This window comes from Ornithodoros turicata, chromosome 7 (genome assembly GCF_037126465.1).
Source record: "Ornithodoros turicata isolate Travis chromosome 7, ASM3712646v1, whole genome shotgun sequence".
NCBI lineage: Eukaryota > Metazoa > Arthropoda > Arachnida > Ixodida > Argasidae > Ornithodoros > Ornithodoros turicata.
The window spans coordinates 14466215-14483277 of record NC_088207.1 but is presented as its reverse complement, the minus strand read 5'-3'; the positions used below and the strand labels follow the sequence as shown (position 1 = coordinate 14483277).

Sequence of the window (17063 nt, the reverse complement as noted above, 5' to 3'; positions counted from 1 at the left end):
CGAGCGTCTTCATCTTGCCCCGTCACATGTCTTGACGTGCTTGCAACATTCCAGGCGGTGGACTTGAAAGGCCTCTTCCAAAGGTTCTTCATTTTTTATTTTTCTGGCAAAAATGATGAGAAACGCAGGAGAATAAACCACACATGACGCTTTCCATGTATTGGTCAGAATGATGACTCAAGCGCAGTGCGCACTCCCTTTATAGAGCATTTTCAAATAACCATACGTGAAGACCACCAGGGGAAAACTCAAACGGACAAACAACACGTTGCCACTAGGAGCGCGCGCAGAGAGAGGAGAGAAACCGTAACTCAGCGCTGCAGGAAGCACTTCCATCAGTCGAGTGTTGTGTTGGCTCTCGTGGAGAGAGGACATGCCATTAGTCGCTCCGCCGTCGCCGCCCCGCGTCAGTTGAGTCCTGATTGTCGAAAGGAGTGGACGCTCTGTCGCCACAGGGGACAAGTGAATGATCTGCCGTAGCGGTTAGACCTTTTTGCCGATATTTACGCATTTTTACTGCGCTCGTGCTAAGCCTTTTCTCCCGCATGACTCGACTTGCTTAGCAGTGACTTCCACCCCGTTGAGTTCCGTAGCGGTGTTCATTGCTTACCATGCAAGTAGCATTTTGTGGTTGTCATCTTGTACTAGCTGTCATGCAGTTAGGTCTAATCGCTCACCTTAAACCTTTTCCCCTGATGTGTTTTCTTCGTGCTGTCGCATGTCTAGACTTGTTTAGCGGTGCCGTCCTAGTATTTTGTTGTTGCTGTTTTCAACGTGTGTTAGCCCTCGAGCTTCGTAGCCATGTGCGCTGACACTGCGATTAGGCCTAAGCACTCGTCTTAAGTCTTTTCTCTGTGCTGTCGCATGGTTAGCATTTGAAGTATCGGTTAGGCCTTTTCGACGATGTTTTGTTAGCCCTCTCGCATGTTTAGACTTGTTTAGCAGTGCGTTCCTTGTTGCAATTTTTGCCTGCGGCTAGTATTTTGTTGTTCTCTGTCTTTCACACATAGAGCGGGATGGTGGCGCAGTCCACTGTGATGCCTTGCAACTAGGTAGCCACCTGTCGTCGATCTCTGGAACTGCCGGCGGTCGTTCGTCACTTGGCCGTTCCGGAGCGATTTTTTCAACGAGGCATCGTAGATCTTTGAATAAATTGATTCTCTCCGCTCTATTTCTATCTATTGTTTTCGTTTTTATGATCATTAGTTTCCCAAAACACAAAAAGTGGCCTGCGCACGAGTTAGATGCTCACCAATTAGTCTGGTGACTCACTGGAGGATGCTCATTACTGTGGGGGGCCCTAATTAGCTCTACTTGCTAATTTAGTGCTGTCCAGACCCCCTGCGTGTTGTGGGCAGCTCGTGATCAATCCCTACTACTACTACGTAGACAGAGTTAATCAGCAGACCGATCACTGTCGCATCGCTCAAGGTCATAGTTGTCTCATGAAGTAAAGCAACAAATTATCAGTTGCAAGAGAGAGAGAGAGAATGGACCTCATGCAGCAAGCAACGACCCTGTACTGAGGAAGAGCTCGTGATGCACTGGTAAGGCATCCACTGGCACTGTTCGGTTCCTTAGCGGGTGGACCGACCCTCTGAATTTCACGGGAAGGGCATGTGGCTCGAAACAGAAGAGCACCCTCGGGGCCAAACAAAATTCCTTCTGCAAGGCGCGCAAGGAGCGTCAGCGCATCCATGTAAACAATCTTACGTTGTCCGCCTGTGTACTGCGGATGAGGCCCATGAAGGCCGAAACAGCTGTCCAGTACTGCCATGGCGACGTTTGACTCACAAACATATGCTATGCGTGCAGCCAAAGAGCTCAGGCTATTTTTGTTTTCTGTAATATACGTCACTGGCTTTGCACTGGGCTTTCAAGGGTGAGCTAGCTCACCCTGACAGGAGGAATCACGTGTTACGTGACCTTCTGACGCCATCCGCTCAAGCGTTGCCTGCCTGCGTACTGCAGATGAGGCCCAAGAAGGCCGAAACAGGTGTCCAGTACTGGCATGGCAACGTTTGACTTGCAAACTTACGTCATCAGGAGCCATTTCCACTACCAAGCGCTCCCATGCAATAGATTTGGACAAAATATTTCCTCATGAGACTCCATAGAACAAACCTCCACTGCTTTGGAGACTAAAAAGGAGCGCTCCTCGCACCGAGGAAGGGTAACGGTCGTATTCTCGTTACCGTTTCCATTTTCGTTCTGCAATATTATCATTCCTGTTTCTGATACCAGCATATCAATTTCGTTTTCGTTATGCTCCCGTTACCGTTTTCCGGAATGGAAAAGCTGTTACAGAGTTGCGGGAGGACAGCCCCTTCAACTCTGCGAGCACCCCGTTTTCCCAAGTGCTTCTTCGATGTCACGCGCACGCACTAAGTGATGTCACATCGGTTGGATGCACATATTTTGCAGGATATATAAAACATTCTCAGGAAACATGTCTTCCGCAGCTGTGCCGTGTTCAAACCTGAGTCCAGCAACTCAAATGGGCGTGACCAGACCTCCATTCAATGTCGCATTCATATAGGCGGACGCTCTCAGTAGTGAAGAATACTGCCACAGCCGGCACAACCACGGTTACATGAAAAATATAAAAAAATTGCAGGCTTGCGTCCTCGTGCTATGTCGTGGAGTCACTGTGTTTGTCGTATGTATTGACATCATGAGCTATGAGTATTGGGACGAAGCGACAGATGCACCCTCGAGATGCAATATTGTTCTTTCCATGCTCTCCTGTAGTATTCAGGGCATGTATTACAAGGAATGGGGTCACCACAATACAAAAACGAAACGAAGAGTCAGTCTTGTCCAGACCAGTCGACAGCGCCTTTAGAGACCCCAAGACTACGGAAAATTCTTCCGCAGCAGCTCGTAAAGGGACTCAGCCAGAGTCGCACATCACGGAATGAACTGACGATATATCGGGCCTCATAGTAAGAGCTATAAATTTGCAAAAAATATCGCTTACTTATCTGCCACCAGATTTAGAGCGTACGTCTACAGGCAGGCGTTTTCTGTGATGAACCGCAATAAGTCAAAGTTATGGTCACAACTAACAAACAAACACCTCAATGCAGTCCATAAAGGAACAATGAGGTGAGATTCAACATGGCTCAAAAATCCTGCCTTGTCTATCAAGCTATCCACCAGGAGTCACCATGCAACATATTTTCGCCCTGCAGTGTGTTATAGCTCTGTAATCGAAAGCAGACGCGGACGGCCGACACGATGCGCTCGTGACGTAGTGAAGGCACCGCGCCTTGTTTCCATGCTGCTGTACGTCACTGGTCACGTGAGGGGAGTAGCATGTCACGACGACCTCTCGTTCTGCGATGCGCTCTTTTCACGAGGAAAACGATTTTTCAAAGGTGTGTGGAGCAGAGCCCTCGCGCTTGCTCTATATGGCACCTCATCATTGTTTTGTAGGAACTAATTTTATTCGTTGGACAACACTCTGCACGGAAAAACGAAAAACGTTTGTGGGGTCACGTCAGTTCTCCTCACGACCATCTCTATAATACACGACCACCACAGTCGCACCTAGCCCCTGCGCCGCTGATTTAGTTTCGACAAGCCGCCGCCGCCGCACGTTTGTGGCGCTGAATACGGGACCCTCGGCACACGACGCATGCTATGCGGATACCGTCGCTGCCGTCACTCGCGTTTGGTTTTGGCTCGTTTTCACACTGTGGGCAGTGTTTGTCTCGAGTGCATGGTTTGTCAGACATGAGACATGATGGTGTACTGCACCGTCCCGCTTTGTAAGCCGAAGAAAGCAGTGTTGAACCTAAGTATTTCTTTCCGCGAGTTCTGCACAAATGCTCCCTTACGGGAGAAGTGGCTCGAAACATACGCGGGGTCCTGACACAAGTAACTTCATTGTGATTCTTTCATTTTATATATGGTGTACTTTACGGATGGCAGTGTGTACCATAAATAGTTTTATCTGATAGCTGAGTACCTTTTACGCATCTCTCGCTCTCTGAAAGAACGAATAATGAACCGTAGCATCCGACCAGGGACGGGCATAAATAATTTTTTTGAGTAGTTATATATAAATACAAAATACTTTGCTGAAACGGGCGTTTAAGTATTCTTCATAAATACTTTTCGAAGTGAGTATTTAAATACTGTAACTACTACCATAAATACTGTGAGGAATATGTCATCTGGAATTACTGGAATAACGATGATCATAACAAATCAGCAAGGAAAAAAAAGCATTTACTTATTAGGATAGCATGGTAATTTTAATATTAAATGTTGTTTTTTTAAGACTGCATCACTTAGGCGTCTTGTGTTCGACCGTATACAATCAGATTCGCAAATGAGAACTGCATCTCCAAAGGCGCCGATGAACAAAGGCTTGCATTAAATTTGATGAAGATGCTTCGTACAACCACTTAATCAGCCGCGACCATTGTCCCCAACAACAGCGAAAAACTCAACATCTAAAATCGCTTTTCACCTGCATGCTAGCTCAAACATTCCACTAAACTAGCCCTTCTTCCCAAAAGGTCAAATGCACGGCATATTTAACATATTTTTAGGAGTATATATTTTTATTTTTGTTTATTATTGTTATTTGTATATTTTTATTTTAGGAGTATATATTTAGGAGCATTTATAAAGTATTTACAAGAATAGATACCCCGAAATTGATATTTAAATATAATTATAAATATGTGTGATGTTTATATATTGTATAGTACTTTAATTACAATGTAATTGCCCACCCCTGCCTCCAACAGACTACTCGACAGCGTGTTTCGGCATTTCAAGGCCGAAGACTTTAGCATGGGCGCAAAGCGCAAAATCCTCAGACGTGGCACCGTGGCTACGGTACTAACGTTTATAGTGATCACGAAGTTTACGCGGCCTTGCATCTCCCAGGAGCGCAAAAGGAACTCAGAAAAGGCACCACAAGGTAGCGTTGCGGCGGAAAGCCACCATCAAGAAAGTTCTCGAAGTGGCTTATATCCGAACAGCATAATAAAGGTTAGCAGAGCATTGTAATGGCAAACCGCAAAAAAAAAAAAAAAAAAGTGTAAAAGTGAAATAAAAAGGGACCAATAAGTAGGAAAACAAAACAAGCAACTGCCGATTCAAAACTGAAGTGCTTGCTTATACAACAAATTATCTTGGACGTCGTAACTGGTGTCAGTCACCTCTTTGCCAGGAACAGTTTCTCCTTACGGTCGCATTCGCGCATGTTTCCTGTAAGTGCCCTGTATGTTAACAGAACGCCTCTCACGCGAAACGTAAACTCTGAACGCGCTTGCATCTGACAATCATAAACGCATGGTAACTAGCCCAACACACAAGGTGCTGCTGCCAAGCTTATATGTACGATGTACAGCACATAACGCGCGAGTTTCACAGTTTTACATGCCACCTTACGCTTCAGAGCACAGCCCATTTCTGAGTATTTAGTTTCGTAACTCTTAGCCCTACATGCACAGAGAACGTGCGACAATGCACAAACATGTGCGCACGAAGAATTAGCCACAAGGACCACTCGTATTGCACACATCTGAGCTACAACAGGCGCTCTTCTCGGTACGAAAAGTGGCGCCCCTGGCGGGCGCTCCGCGCGTAAATACGGCACTTCCGCTCCTCGAGCCTCGGACGGAAGTCCCATAGGCGAACGGGCGAGTGTTATGGTCGTGTATTATAGAGATGGTCGTGGTTCTCCTTTACCAAGATTGAAGCTGCATAATCACTTCTCCAGATGCTGACACAATAGTTAAAAACAAGAGGTGCCAATTAAGTAAGTTTCTTCAGTACAGCAAATCTAGAGCAAATAAAAAGAACTGCTGACTCTGTGACTGAGAAATGCTAAGCAATGCAAATATATACGGTTTACATAGTTTTATGGTTACGTTTACATGGTCTATGTTTTGCAATCTACAGGGTGTTCAAAATTAAGCTTTCACTAGCACTTTCTAAATAGGCGAACAAAAGAAAACTGGTGCTATTTTTCCTGTTCCTGGAGTAAGAAACAGGTGCTACATAATTAGCAGCACCTGTTTCTTACACAAGTAGCGTAAAGTTATCATCCGGTTTCCTGTCATCGCTGTGTTTGCGTAGCGCTCGTGAAAACTTAATTTTGAACACCCTGTATATCAGAAAGAGGCTACCCGATACGCGTGGTATGCGGCTCGTGTAGTTCCTCCAGGGCTCAAACGGGTGACGTAAAGAGCAGTCCCAAGCTTTCCCGGGCGGCCAGCCTCCTGGCACGACGCCCTCGCCTGCCTCCTCAAGAGGAGATAACAAAAGCTTCTTCGCGATGGGTAGCTGCGTTTACATGAATGCGACAAAAGCGTATCGTATCGACTTATCGCAACAAATCCTCTCTGACAGTGCCACGTCAACCAATCCACTGGTCGAGATACGTGAGAGGATGTGCGATAACTCGATACGATGGGCTTCTGTCGTGTTCTTGTAAACGCGGCTGGTGATTCACGCTTCGGAATTCGCTGACAAATGCGCTGGGTCCTTCAGCTGCTTTGCGGGATAGACCATTATGAGCGGTACAGTCACCGGCCGATTTTTCGGACTCGACGAGTATCGTGCAAAGGTCCGAATAATCGAGCACTCCGAAAAAACGAATTTCGCTTCAAAAGGCAACCTTATTGAGTACTAATAGGCAGGGAAAAGTTGTCGATGCTTTCTTAACGGCAGTCTCCCGTCTCTGCCTGATAACATCGGCTTCCTACTTCCATCGACATCTACATTCTACGGCTGCGTTCCAGAACTCACCCGGGTCGACCCGAGAGTAAAGAGTAGCTACTCTCCGCGTTCCAAAACCTACTCGATGACGTCGCGACCCCCGTTCCAAAAGCGGGTCGCCTACTCGAGCGTAGCTACCCGAGGTCGACTCGCTCTACCCCCTATCAGACGGGAGTAGGTAAGAGTAGTGACGTCAGAGCTGTCGTCTGCATTGAAATCTACGGTCGTCTGCTTTTGCTGCTGCTTGTCTCGGCAGCATCACAAAGGATGCAGGAAAGTTCCAGTGCCGATTTTGCGACCTGATGTTTTCTTCAGTGCAACATGCACGGAACCATACAACACACATCAGATCGTTGCATGTGAGGGTCGAAACCTGTTTCTATGCGTTTTAGAGCTAGCTGCGGACGAGAACAGCGCTACCCTTTCTCGGAAAGTGCGGTAAATACCCCTAATTCGTGGCGTGAGTCTATCGGATAAATCTGAGAAGTCGGAAGCCTGTATTCATTAAAGGAGTACAGAGGGCCATCCAAAAAAATTTCAGATTAAGACATCTGATGAAAGTGTGTGTGTCATTATACGGAATAGCGCGAAAGGTTTTGATGTGTGCAATTTGTTTCCCAGAAAAAAACTCACATAAACATAGCTCCGCGCCTTCACCCTTAACTCGCCACTCCAGCTATAACGAAGATGAGGAGGTATGATGGCACGTCACCGATGACGGCATAAGGAGACTCGTTCTGGTTTGCCGATCAGTGGGGGTCAGCGCATTGTCCCTTTGCCGCCGTAAACCTGTTTTGCCAGTTTTCCCGGAGAACTGGGGATAGAAGGAGCGGCCGAAGCATTACCGAGCAAGAAGAAAGGCTATATCAGAACCCCGAACAGCCGAGTAGCAGACGACAGCGGAGTAGCAGACAACATTTCTCTAGGCCAATCAGCGAGCGTTCTCCTTATAGCGTCAGCGCGAGGTTCCAGGCAGATCACAGGCTGGTACTGCTCTTCACCACCGTTGCGCACGGTCGCTTTTTGCGGCGTATTTTAAATTCAATTTCTGCGATAATTATGACTGTGTGGTGTAAATTACTTCGTATGGTGCATCTTACTGGCAAACTTAACAGTTTTATAGGAAGAAAACTGGGTGTTAAAAATGATTTCTGTGCTACTTTAAGCCGTCGAAAAACACAAGTGCGTTCGTCTCCGTGAATACGAGCGTGACTTGCAACAGTGTAAAGGCCCGTTCCGACATACAGCGCTTTGCTCCACAGCGCTGCACCACAGCACTGCAAAATAGCGCTGTATCTCCACTGTGGGGTTCGCACTTGCAGCGCTTGTCCCAGCGCTGTACTTGGTGATCTCACGTGAGCGTACCGTCACGTGAACGCGGCGCCGCGTTCTCATTGGTTCAGGGAGCCTATCGCTGGGAGACAGCGATGAGAAAGTTCACCGAAGCTCAACTTCGCCAAGCGCTGTTTTCCATCGAATCGCGTTCGGGAGAGGAGGGAAAAACAGCGCTGTTTTCCAGTGCTCTGGAACAAAGCGCTGTATGTGGGAACGGGCCTTTAGAGTGTAAGTACGTGTCGCTATGTATACTAGCGCGGTTTGTTGACAAAAGTAACTGGTTCTTCCTGTAACGGGACATCGGGATATGTTCCTCCCCATTCTCGGGTTTTTACCGTTTGGATTGTGTACCAGCTTACCTTTGCTACAGCCCTTTTACCACTGCTCTGTGCCTTTGGATCAACTGTCATTCTTTGATAGGATTATGGATGGGAATTCTGGTACTCCTTTACCTATCTCATCGGTATCTGTCATGTGTGTGTGTGCGTGCGAGTGTGTATGCCTCATGTTTTTCATCGTCATCCCACTCATGTACTAACCCACAGGCACTGAGGTATATGGTACCGCAATTGTTGCAGTGAATCACCTCATCCCATAATCATTCATGTAGTTGTTGTTCCCATCCGATTCATTCATCATGCCTGATTTCATTCTGAATCAAGTCCCAGTAGTTTATGTTCAATAAGTCGTTTAGTCCTGCGTGGACAATGGCGGATATACCTTCCCCTCGGCTCTTTTGGGTAGTGCCTTGTTTAGGGTGTCCCTCACAGCTTGAATGCCTTTACGAATGCCTTTGAATGATTGGGAGGCTCCTTGTTTTGATATTTTTTGACAGCGGGTAGTTCTTCTGTACGTGGTTGACCGTTTGAGGTTGCGGTGCACTTCCAGAGATGTTTAGTGTGGTTCTGGTGTCCTGCGGTACTGTAGCATCTTCTTCGTTTACTATGAGCTCAGTTGGCGTTTGGACTCTTGTTTGTTTCTCCTTTACAGCTTCATTCAACTGAATCCTTAGAGCTAAGCATTCTTCCTGGAGTTCTTTTATATGCTTCTGCAGGGAGCAATTTAATTAGTCCAAGTGTCATTTCGTGTTTGTCTTGTTTCGAAGTATTTCTCGATTTCGCTTCATATGTTTGAGAAGTCCTGTTTGCATATCTTGCATCGAAAGTGACTTAAGCTGGCCTCTTCTACGTTATGGAATGGCATTTCTTCTAGGGAAAGCCATCTGTTTCATTCATCATATTGGATGTCTGGCACTACTTCCGGTAGTTTTGGTTTCTGTTTCGTTTTCTCGTAGCCAGTGCGAGGGGATTTGTGAGGAGAATAGTGTGGGCACCTGGTCATCTCGAAAGTAGGTCAGACTAATGGTGTTTTACGGCCACGTGGAGCAGGTCGAAGGTCTGGGAACCCACCTGTTCTGTGGTGATTCCCCTCTTCACATAGACGTAGAACTGGCGCACTCTCGTTAAAGAGTTTATCCTGGACGTGGTCACTATTTTGAAATCGCGAGTTTAGTTATAGCACATTCAGGTTGCACACAACACGAGGGAGGCGGGAAAGGATGACATGCCCCCGTGCATGCGCGCTCGCGAGAGATAAAAAAAAATGGATTGTGAAAGGTAAGACTGCGAAAAAGCAGGGTTATAACGTAATGACCCAACCCTATTGTTACGCCCATAACACTTGGGCGGCGCGCGCCTGTGGTCCGCTGGTAGCAACCTGCCACTGGGCACCTCTTTGCTTTCTCCGGCATCCGCCGGAATGGATGCCACTTCCTTTCCTGTCAGGGAAGAATCCCGCACTCCCCACCAGTGGCGTATCTAGGGTGTGGCAGGTGTGGACAGGTGCCATGGGCGCCAGGTGAACAGGGGCGCCATTATGTGGTCGGGTGTGAATGTGCCAGGTCGGGCACTCAACCTGGCACATTCATAAATGATCTAAAGCACCCGCCATTAGGGAGGTTGTAGTGTGAAACCTAGTGCGGACCACACGAAAACGCATCCCCAAGGACATCATGTTAACCATGTTGCCATGGGCGCAGGTAGCTCTAGGTACGCCACTGCCACCAGGTGCAGGTGCACACCCTCACTTTTGCAGGGCTTCTTTGTCTAAACACGCTGTGGGGAGGGAGAGAGGGAAATTCAATGTATGAACGTATGTTTCGGGGGCTATCATCCAATCACCATCCCCCCCCCCCCCGAACCCACCACTTCGCCCCGCGCACACCCAGGTTCAACAACATCTTTGGGTTGTGGTGGGGGACGGTACTGTACTTCAGACAAAAGGCCTGCCAGTTTTACCAGAGCCTCACGTGCAAGTGCATTGAGAGAGTCGAATGCTCTCCCCCAGAGAAAAGGACAAAAACTAGGATGACAAGCGAAACCTTTCCATGCTCACAAGCCCCGGGGTCGGCCCTACTATAGACTTCTTGAATGACTTTCACTAACTCTGTTAGGCTTTCATGAGCATACTGGGTCCGGCAAACGAGTTCCCCACACACCCCAATCGCGGAATCGGGAAAGAAGAACTCCTCGAATCACGTTCGGAAGTCTGCCATTGAACTGAACAGCTTCTGCAGCTTTCTGCAGCGCTCAGCATTCCCAATTCAGTGCTACAAGGACTATCTGCCTGGGTCATCGAATGCTGTGAAGGCTGTCTGATAAGTTTCCAATGGACCTCTACCTGTTTGTAAACAAATGACGTCATAATGTTCGACAGCGCCACGAGTTTGGTAGAGTTGAACTACGTTCAAAGCTAGTGGCGAACAAGGTCGCGCCCGAAAGCCACGGTCTTGAGGGGATTACGATGGTCTCTGAAAGGGACGCGACCTTCGGTCCTACTCTTCTTTCAGCGAACAACTGCCCATTCCTGGAAACCAGCTCTCCCCTTCCGATTTGTTTCGGTTTCGCTCTGTCTACCAACGTCATGATGACGTTTCTCGGGTAGAGGTTTATTCCAACAGGAAATCTGTAACCAACTTCCCGCCTGCATGTCCCGAGTACGCAGAAACAGCCATACTTGGATGGAGCCTCGAAGGAAGAGAGGAATTCAAGCTTGTTTCTTGTTTGCACCCCACTCGTCTGTCGCGTCAGCGCGGTGACAAGATTTGTCACCCGCATCAGGACGATACGGCCCCGTCACCGCTGCATGAGTTAGATTCGGCAATAGTGCCATCAAAAAAAGGTTAAAAATTGGGCCGTTCGGTTTTCTAGAATCACGATTGAAAGCGTTAAAACTCCAGTGTCGGGGAGATGTTTCAGCAATGTGTCTGTGTCTGTCTTTTTAGCTCCCCAGCACTGGGGTTTTAACACTTTTAATCATGGTAATAGTGCCATTCCCGCTTCGTTCTCCAGTGACTTCGGGGTTCACCCCATTATCGCCTGTCGCTGCTTCGTCACGGTCACCGGACGACAATGTTAATACTCTTTTGCAACTGACTAAAACACCTGTGACCATGCCAAGATCCTATCAGGGCCCCCCCCCCCCAAAAAAAAAAAACGCAAGCACGCTCAGAGTCACCCCTGAATGGCAAACAACGGAATGGCAACCACATTCGAGGCAAGCTCTAGGCATGTGCGGCTGGTGAGGCCCCCACGGTGTCCCGTGCTTCCAGCGAACATCACGGACTACACGGGAAACGACAGAGTCCCCAAAGTGAGTGTCCAGCACATTATCAGGACACTATATGGACCCGCCCTACGCACGATGTCAGGATATTTCCATCATTTTTGTATAAGGCCCCGCACCTGCTCACAGCACTGAGCCCCGCGCATTCCTTGAGACAGCCCTGACGACGTTGGGCACCAAATGTAGGTTACAGCCTCCAGTTGGCCTTCAACCCTACCGTGGGTGCTTTAATAGCCAAAGTCGTTCCTTACTACCAAACAAGAATGACTCAGACACAAAATGGGATGTAGCTTACATTACTTTAATTCCTTGCATAAAAGCATCTCGCATCCGCACAGTCCGCCTGTCACCATCCGACTGCTCTGCCTCCGCATCCCCAGCTTCCACCTTCCTCTTGACCTTGGGGACATGCGGTCTCCCGAGGTCAATGCTGTGTCCCAAGTCGTGTTGTCTAATTGTTAATCGTTGTCTAGTTGTGTTGTCTAATTGTAGAGGAGGTGTTGTTCCTCTACATGAGTCCCGACCGGCCGTGATGGTACGCCACGGAGAGGCGATGACGGCGCCCTATCGACATGGCCGCGCCGGTGGAACTCACGCGGGCGCTCCAGGCGCGTGTCCATCCTCGTCGTTGTCCACCAGCCGCCACATCACTCCCCCCTCAGAAGCGGAGCGGTGATAAAGCAGAAGATGTCCATGACTTCACTAGAGGAGGGCAGCAAGGGCGACCGTGGATGACGTGCACGGTTGAATGGGTGCATGTACGGCACACGTTGGCGACATGTCACATCCTCGTTGTGCAGGATAGGAGTGGAAGAAGACTGTTGGCACGAGGTGTTATGTAAGAGATCTGCAGCGAAGTTGCAGAGGGCGCTGTCAAGGTCTATGCCTGGGGTGCCACGACCGGCACGGGAGCCGAAGCTCTGAGAGTCCCAGGTTAGGAGAGTGAGGAGAGGCTGTGCGAGCCGTGGTGAGACGCCGGCTCAAACCTGGCGTGGCGTCGGCTGCCGCGACTTCCGCGACCGGCGGGTGAGCGCGGGGCTCGGGCGTCGCGGTCGGCAGAAGAACGGCGAAATGTTGCGGGGCAGATCTGGTCCGTGAATGTGACGCTTGGTATGCAGTGAACTCACCTGTGTGCCGATGGCTGTGCGTAGCAATATGGCCATTAACTTGCCAAGTGCAGGGAGCCGTACAAGAATGTGCCCAGAGCGAGGCATGTGCATGAGCAGGTACGAAACCTGTTGAAGCAGCAGTCTGATAGCGAGCAGAGTCGAGGCAGGCGCAGTGAAAGCACCAAGACCGGTACGGGAGCAACGATCTTCAAAGGCTGTTGAAGTTGGTGATTGGATCGTTGCACCAACATAGGGCATTCCTGGGCTGGTAGGCTTCCTGGGTTCGACGCTCGGCGCCATGCCATCGAAGCTGGTGCAAAAATTTTAGATGGCAGACGGCCGAATTATGCCGAACATGGTGTTCATTGTTCGGGTCACCAAATGTAGAGGAGGTGTTGTTCCTCTACATGAGTCCCGACTGGCGATGACGGTGCCCTATCTCCATGGCCACGCCGGTGGAACTGAAGCGGGAGCTCAGAGAGCGTGTCCATCCTCGTCGTTGTCCACAAATCCGGCTGTCCGGCCGCCACAAGTTAATGGGAGGCACAACTTCAAAATATGCGTGGAAATAACAGTAATGCAGTAATCCATACCCAAGGTGTTTATCTGAAAAAACGTTTTGGTCCCGTATTATACGGCTAACTTGGTTTGTAAGTAGTTGTAAATGTGCAACAATTATTCGGTACCTCGGTGCACTTGTATGGGAGAGCACCTGACAGCTCTGCACATCGCATCTACAGTGGTTCCTGTCATCATGATATGAACCGCATGAAAGAAACAATAATGTCACAATGTCCCATATAGTGGAGGCCACGGAGTGTGCTCTCTGCGGCTTCCTTGCTTCCTCCCCCCTCCCCCACCCACACACACACAAGTAGCAACCTGCACAGTGTCAAAGCAGGTTAACTCCCACTCATTTTAATGGTTTGCACGAAAACTTGTGGTGGCCCTAAAGTATGCCATAGCGGGGTGAGGCTCTCCAAATTTATCTGCTTGTGAATGCCACACCTGCATTAGCGAGACAATAATGTGGCCATAGGTGGCGTCCTTGACCAACGCCCTTTAACGTCCCCCTCAGAGTCAGCCTCTCGATCAGAGTGAACCGAAAACATGTATTCCTTCGAAGGGAATGCCGACATTCCATTATACCTGTTCATAAACTGGGCAAAGCTCCACCGTGGCAACACTTGGCGAAACTTACAAACATGCCAGGTATGGTTGCTTACATTTTCGGCAGTGAGCAGCTGCGCAAGATCTTCGCTGTGTTTTGTATGAAGCTCAAAAAATTTCCGCAACAGTGCAGAACGTTCCTACGGAGAGAGAAGTACAGGACATGAGAGCTATCGTCATTGCTCATTCATTTAGAGGGGGAGTCCCAGATAACTGTAACATTCAGCTGTCAGTATTGAAAAAGGGCCGAGTGTGTGCAACAGGTAAGACAAACAATTTGACTGTCCCGACAAATCTATAAGCTTTTGTCAATAAGCTTTTGAGCTGTTTGATGGTCGTAATAATAATCATGTGACTATTGCCGTCAAACAGTCGAGAGAGCTTATGGACTAGGATTAACTGTGCTGAAGACACCCTCCTCCACTTTACTTTCACAGACGCATCACAAACCCCCCAACAGGTTGCCTCTGTTTGTGCCATTTCGTCTTCAACATCGATCGTGCTCTTACCTTAGCGGTTGCAGCCTTGAAAGTTCTGAAGGAATCTTTTGCAGCAGTAACGGCATGGTCGACGTCACTGACGCCGCAGTCACTAACACTGCATATCGTTTGTCCATTGGCTGGGTTGACTACCTGCAATGTGAACGAAGCATATATGCATGCAGTGAATCGCTTAATCGATGCACATTGTTTGTGTATGCTGGAATTTTGAGGCATGATTCTGAGAAAGAAAAATATGCGTCCAGTAGCAGTACCTCCTGTGCTGCATTCGTTACACGGAGAATGCAGGAGAGTTGAGAAGAACCATGCTTGGTTAGTGAGCGATAATATTTTACCAGTCCAGTTCCTAATATTCCTGTTCTAAGTGTGTATAAAAGACAGCTCACAACATTGCCTTCACAGCATGAGGTCAATGTCACTGGCATTTTATTTGTTGAATGTTATTAGTTACTAAAATATTGTAATTCTCATTTTCGATTTGATTTTTTCGTGCCTTTTTTTTTACCATAAACTGCAGCAGAAGGGAATGGCCACACTCTCATGTATCATCTTAATTGCAGACACTATTTTATTTTAAAACGCACTACACGATCATGTTTGCTGTGTGTAATAGGTGTGTTGCTGAGGGTAATTGAAATAAATTACAGTGCAAAACAGATCCTCGTGGCACAAACACATGTATATAAAAAAAACATTGTGACGTGTAGATGTAATATCGTACATAGCTACTCGTACTTAGGTGCAACAACCTCCATACCATGAGAAATATTCTCTACGTGTAATCATTTCCACATGTATTGACAGTTTGATCCTCACTATGGATGGATATGTGGCTACTTTTCAGCAAGTTCCTTACGAGAAAATCCTTCCTTACAACAACAAGTTCCCAAATTCTCACAAGCAATATCGTCTGCTTACATGAACAAAATCCGAGGAGACTGTAACAGTAACTTTGGTATATTCAAATGTGAAAACTCGTACCTCAAACGTTGCTCCGGCTTCAGATGGTTTCCACTGATCATCGATGAAAGCCTTTTCCTTCAAAAGCGCATAGTTCTGTCTGCACGGGCTCGAAGTAAGCTGCCTCGTTAACGACGAAAAGAGAGGTGCCTGAAAATAAGGTCAAGAGATGGTGCGCAATTATTTTCAGCATTTCTTTTCGCATAATACATGTCTTTGTGTCATAAATTTTTTCTGAATCAATTGAATTAGTCGTTTCCAAAGATATTTGGTTTCCAGTATACTTGCTTTCACAATTGGAAAGCAGTTTCGCATTGCCGAATGAATGCAAGGACCCTGTTGGAAACAGTGGCATGTTGAGATCTTTGAACGTCACCATCGAATAGTGAGGAGGTCAGGAGGATTCCAACAATCGACAAGTCGAATAAAGGTGTGTGTTGTATATGTATTTATTTGTTGTGATGCGACAGTGTTCAGGATAACTGCCACATTATTTGCGAGTACAATTCTTATTTATTATTTTGCACTCACAAAATTTACGAAGATTAATATGTTGCAAATATTTATATTTATGTACTTTTCTGTTGTTTTTTTTTACCTGGTCAATCTAAGCAACGGCAGAGCTTCTATTTCAACATTGACCTGTATATTACTTGTGTATTCAAGAACCGCTACACTCCAACATGCACATGCATATGTAAATTTTAAAATTATTTTTCTCTACCATCATATTACGTGATCATGTTTAGATAGTACCCCTGCAGAGGGTGCTTTCACGTTCATCGTGCCTGAGGTTTCGGCATCGGATTCATGTCATTAATATGTGGTCAGACATATGACGCAGAGAGATGACTGAGAATGACTTCCCCATGGCTAGCATTTGGGCATTCACCATGAGCAAATGTAATGGTACTACATATGTACAAATATCTTTCTTAGGGCTCACGGAATTGTATTCTTAAACTGGGTCTGTAGAAGCTTCGTTCATTAAGCAGCTTCTGTACTGCTATGTGAAACGTAATGGTACGACATTTCATTGCATGTACAGTAAAACCTCTAAAAGTCCTTCGATGCAAGCTAGTTCGGTGGAATCAATGACTGACATAGGCCACGTTTCACCAACACAGATTAACCAAGATCAACGGTCTCTTAAAGGAGTACAGAGGGCCATCCGAAAAAATTTCAGATCAAGACATCTGATGAAAATGTGTGTGTCATTATACCGACTAGCGCGAAAGGTTTTGATGTGAGCAATTTGTCTCTCAGAAAAAAAACTCACATTAACATGGCTCCGCGCGTTCACCCTTAACTCGCCACTCCAGCTATAACGAGGATGAGGAGGTATGATGCCACGTCACCGATGACGTTATAAGGTGAAATCGTTCAGGTTCGCCAATCAGTGGGGTCAGCGCCTTGTCCCTTTGCCACCGTAAACCAGTTTTGCCAGTTCTCCCGGAGAATTGGGGATAGAAGGAGCGGCCGAAGCACTACCGAGCCAGGAGAAAGGCTCTTTTCAGAACCCTGAACAGCCGAGCAGCAGACGACAGCAGAGTAGCAGACAACATTTCTCTAGGCCAATCAGCGAGCGTTCTCCTTATAGCGTCAGCGCGAGGTTCCAGGC

The 17063-nt window shown here is 47.5% G+C and overlaps 1 protein-coding gene across 1 annotated transcript in view; it reads right to left on the bottom strand.

Annotated features, from left to right (window-relative positions):
* The window catches only part of LOC135400227 (succinate-semialdehyde dehydrogenase, mitochondrial-like), a 43915-nt gene that overhangs the window by 22916 nt on the left and 3936 nt on the right, over nt 1-17063 (bottom strand). Inside the window, exons 2-4 of the mRNA XM_064632001.1 lie at nt 15464-15592; nt 14492-14614; nt 14039-14122 (exon numbers count right to left, since the gene is read on the bottom strand). Of these exons, the coding sequence (XP_064488071.1) occupies nt 14039-14122; nt 14492-14614; nt 15464-15592 (336 nt within the window). The remainder of the gene's footprint in view (nt 1-14038; nt 14123-14491; nt 14615-15463; nt 15593-17063) is intronic.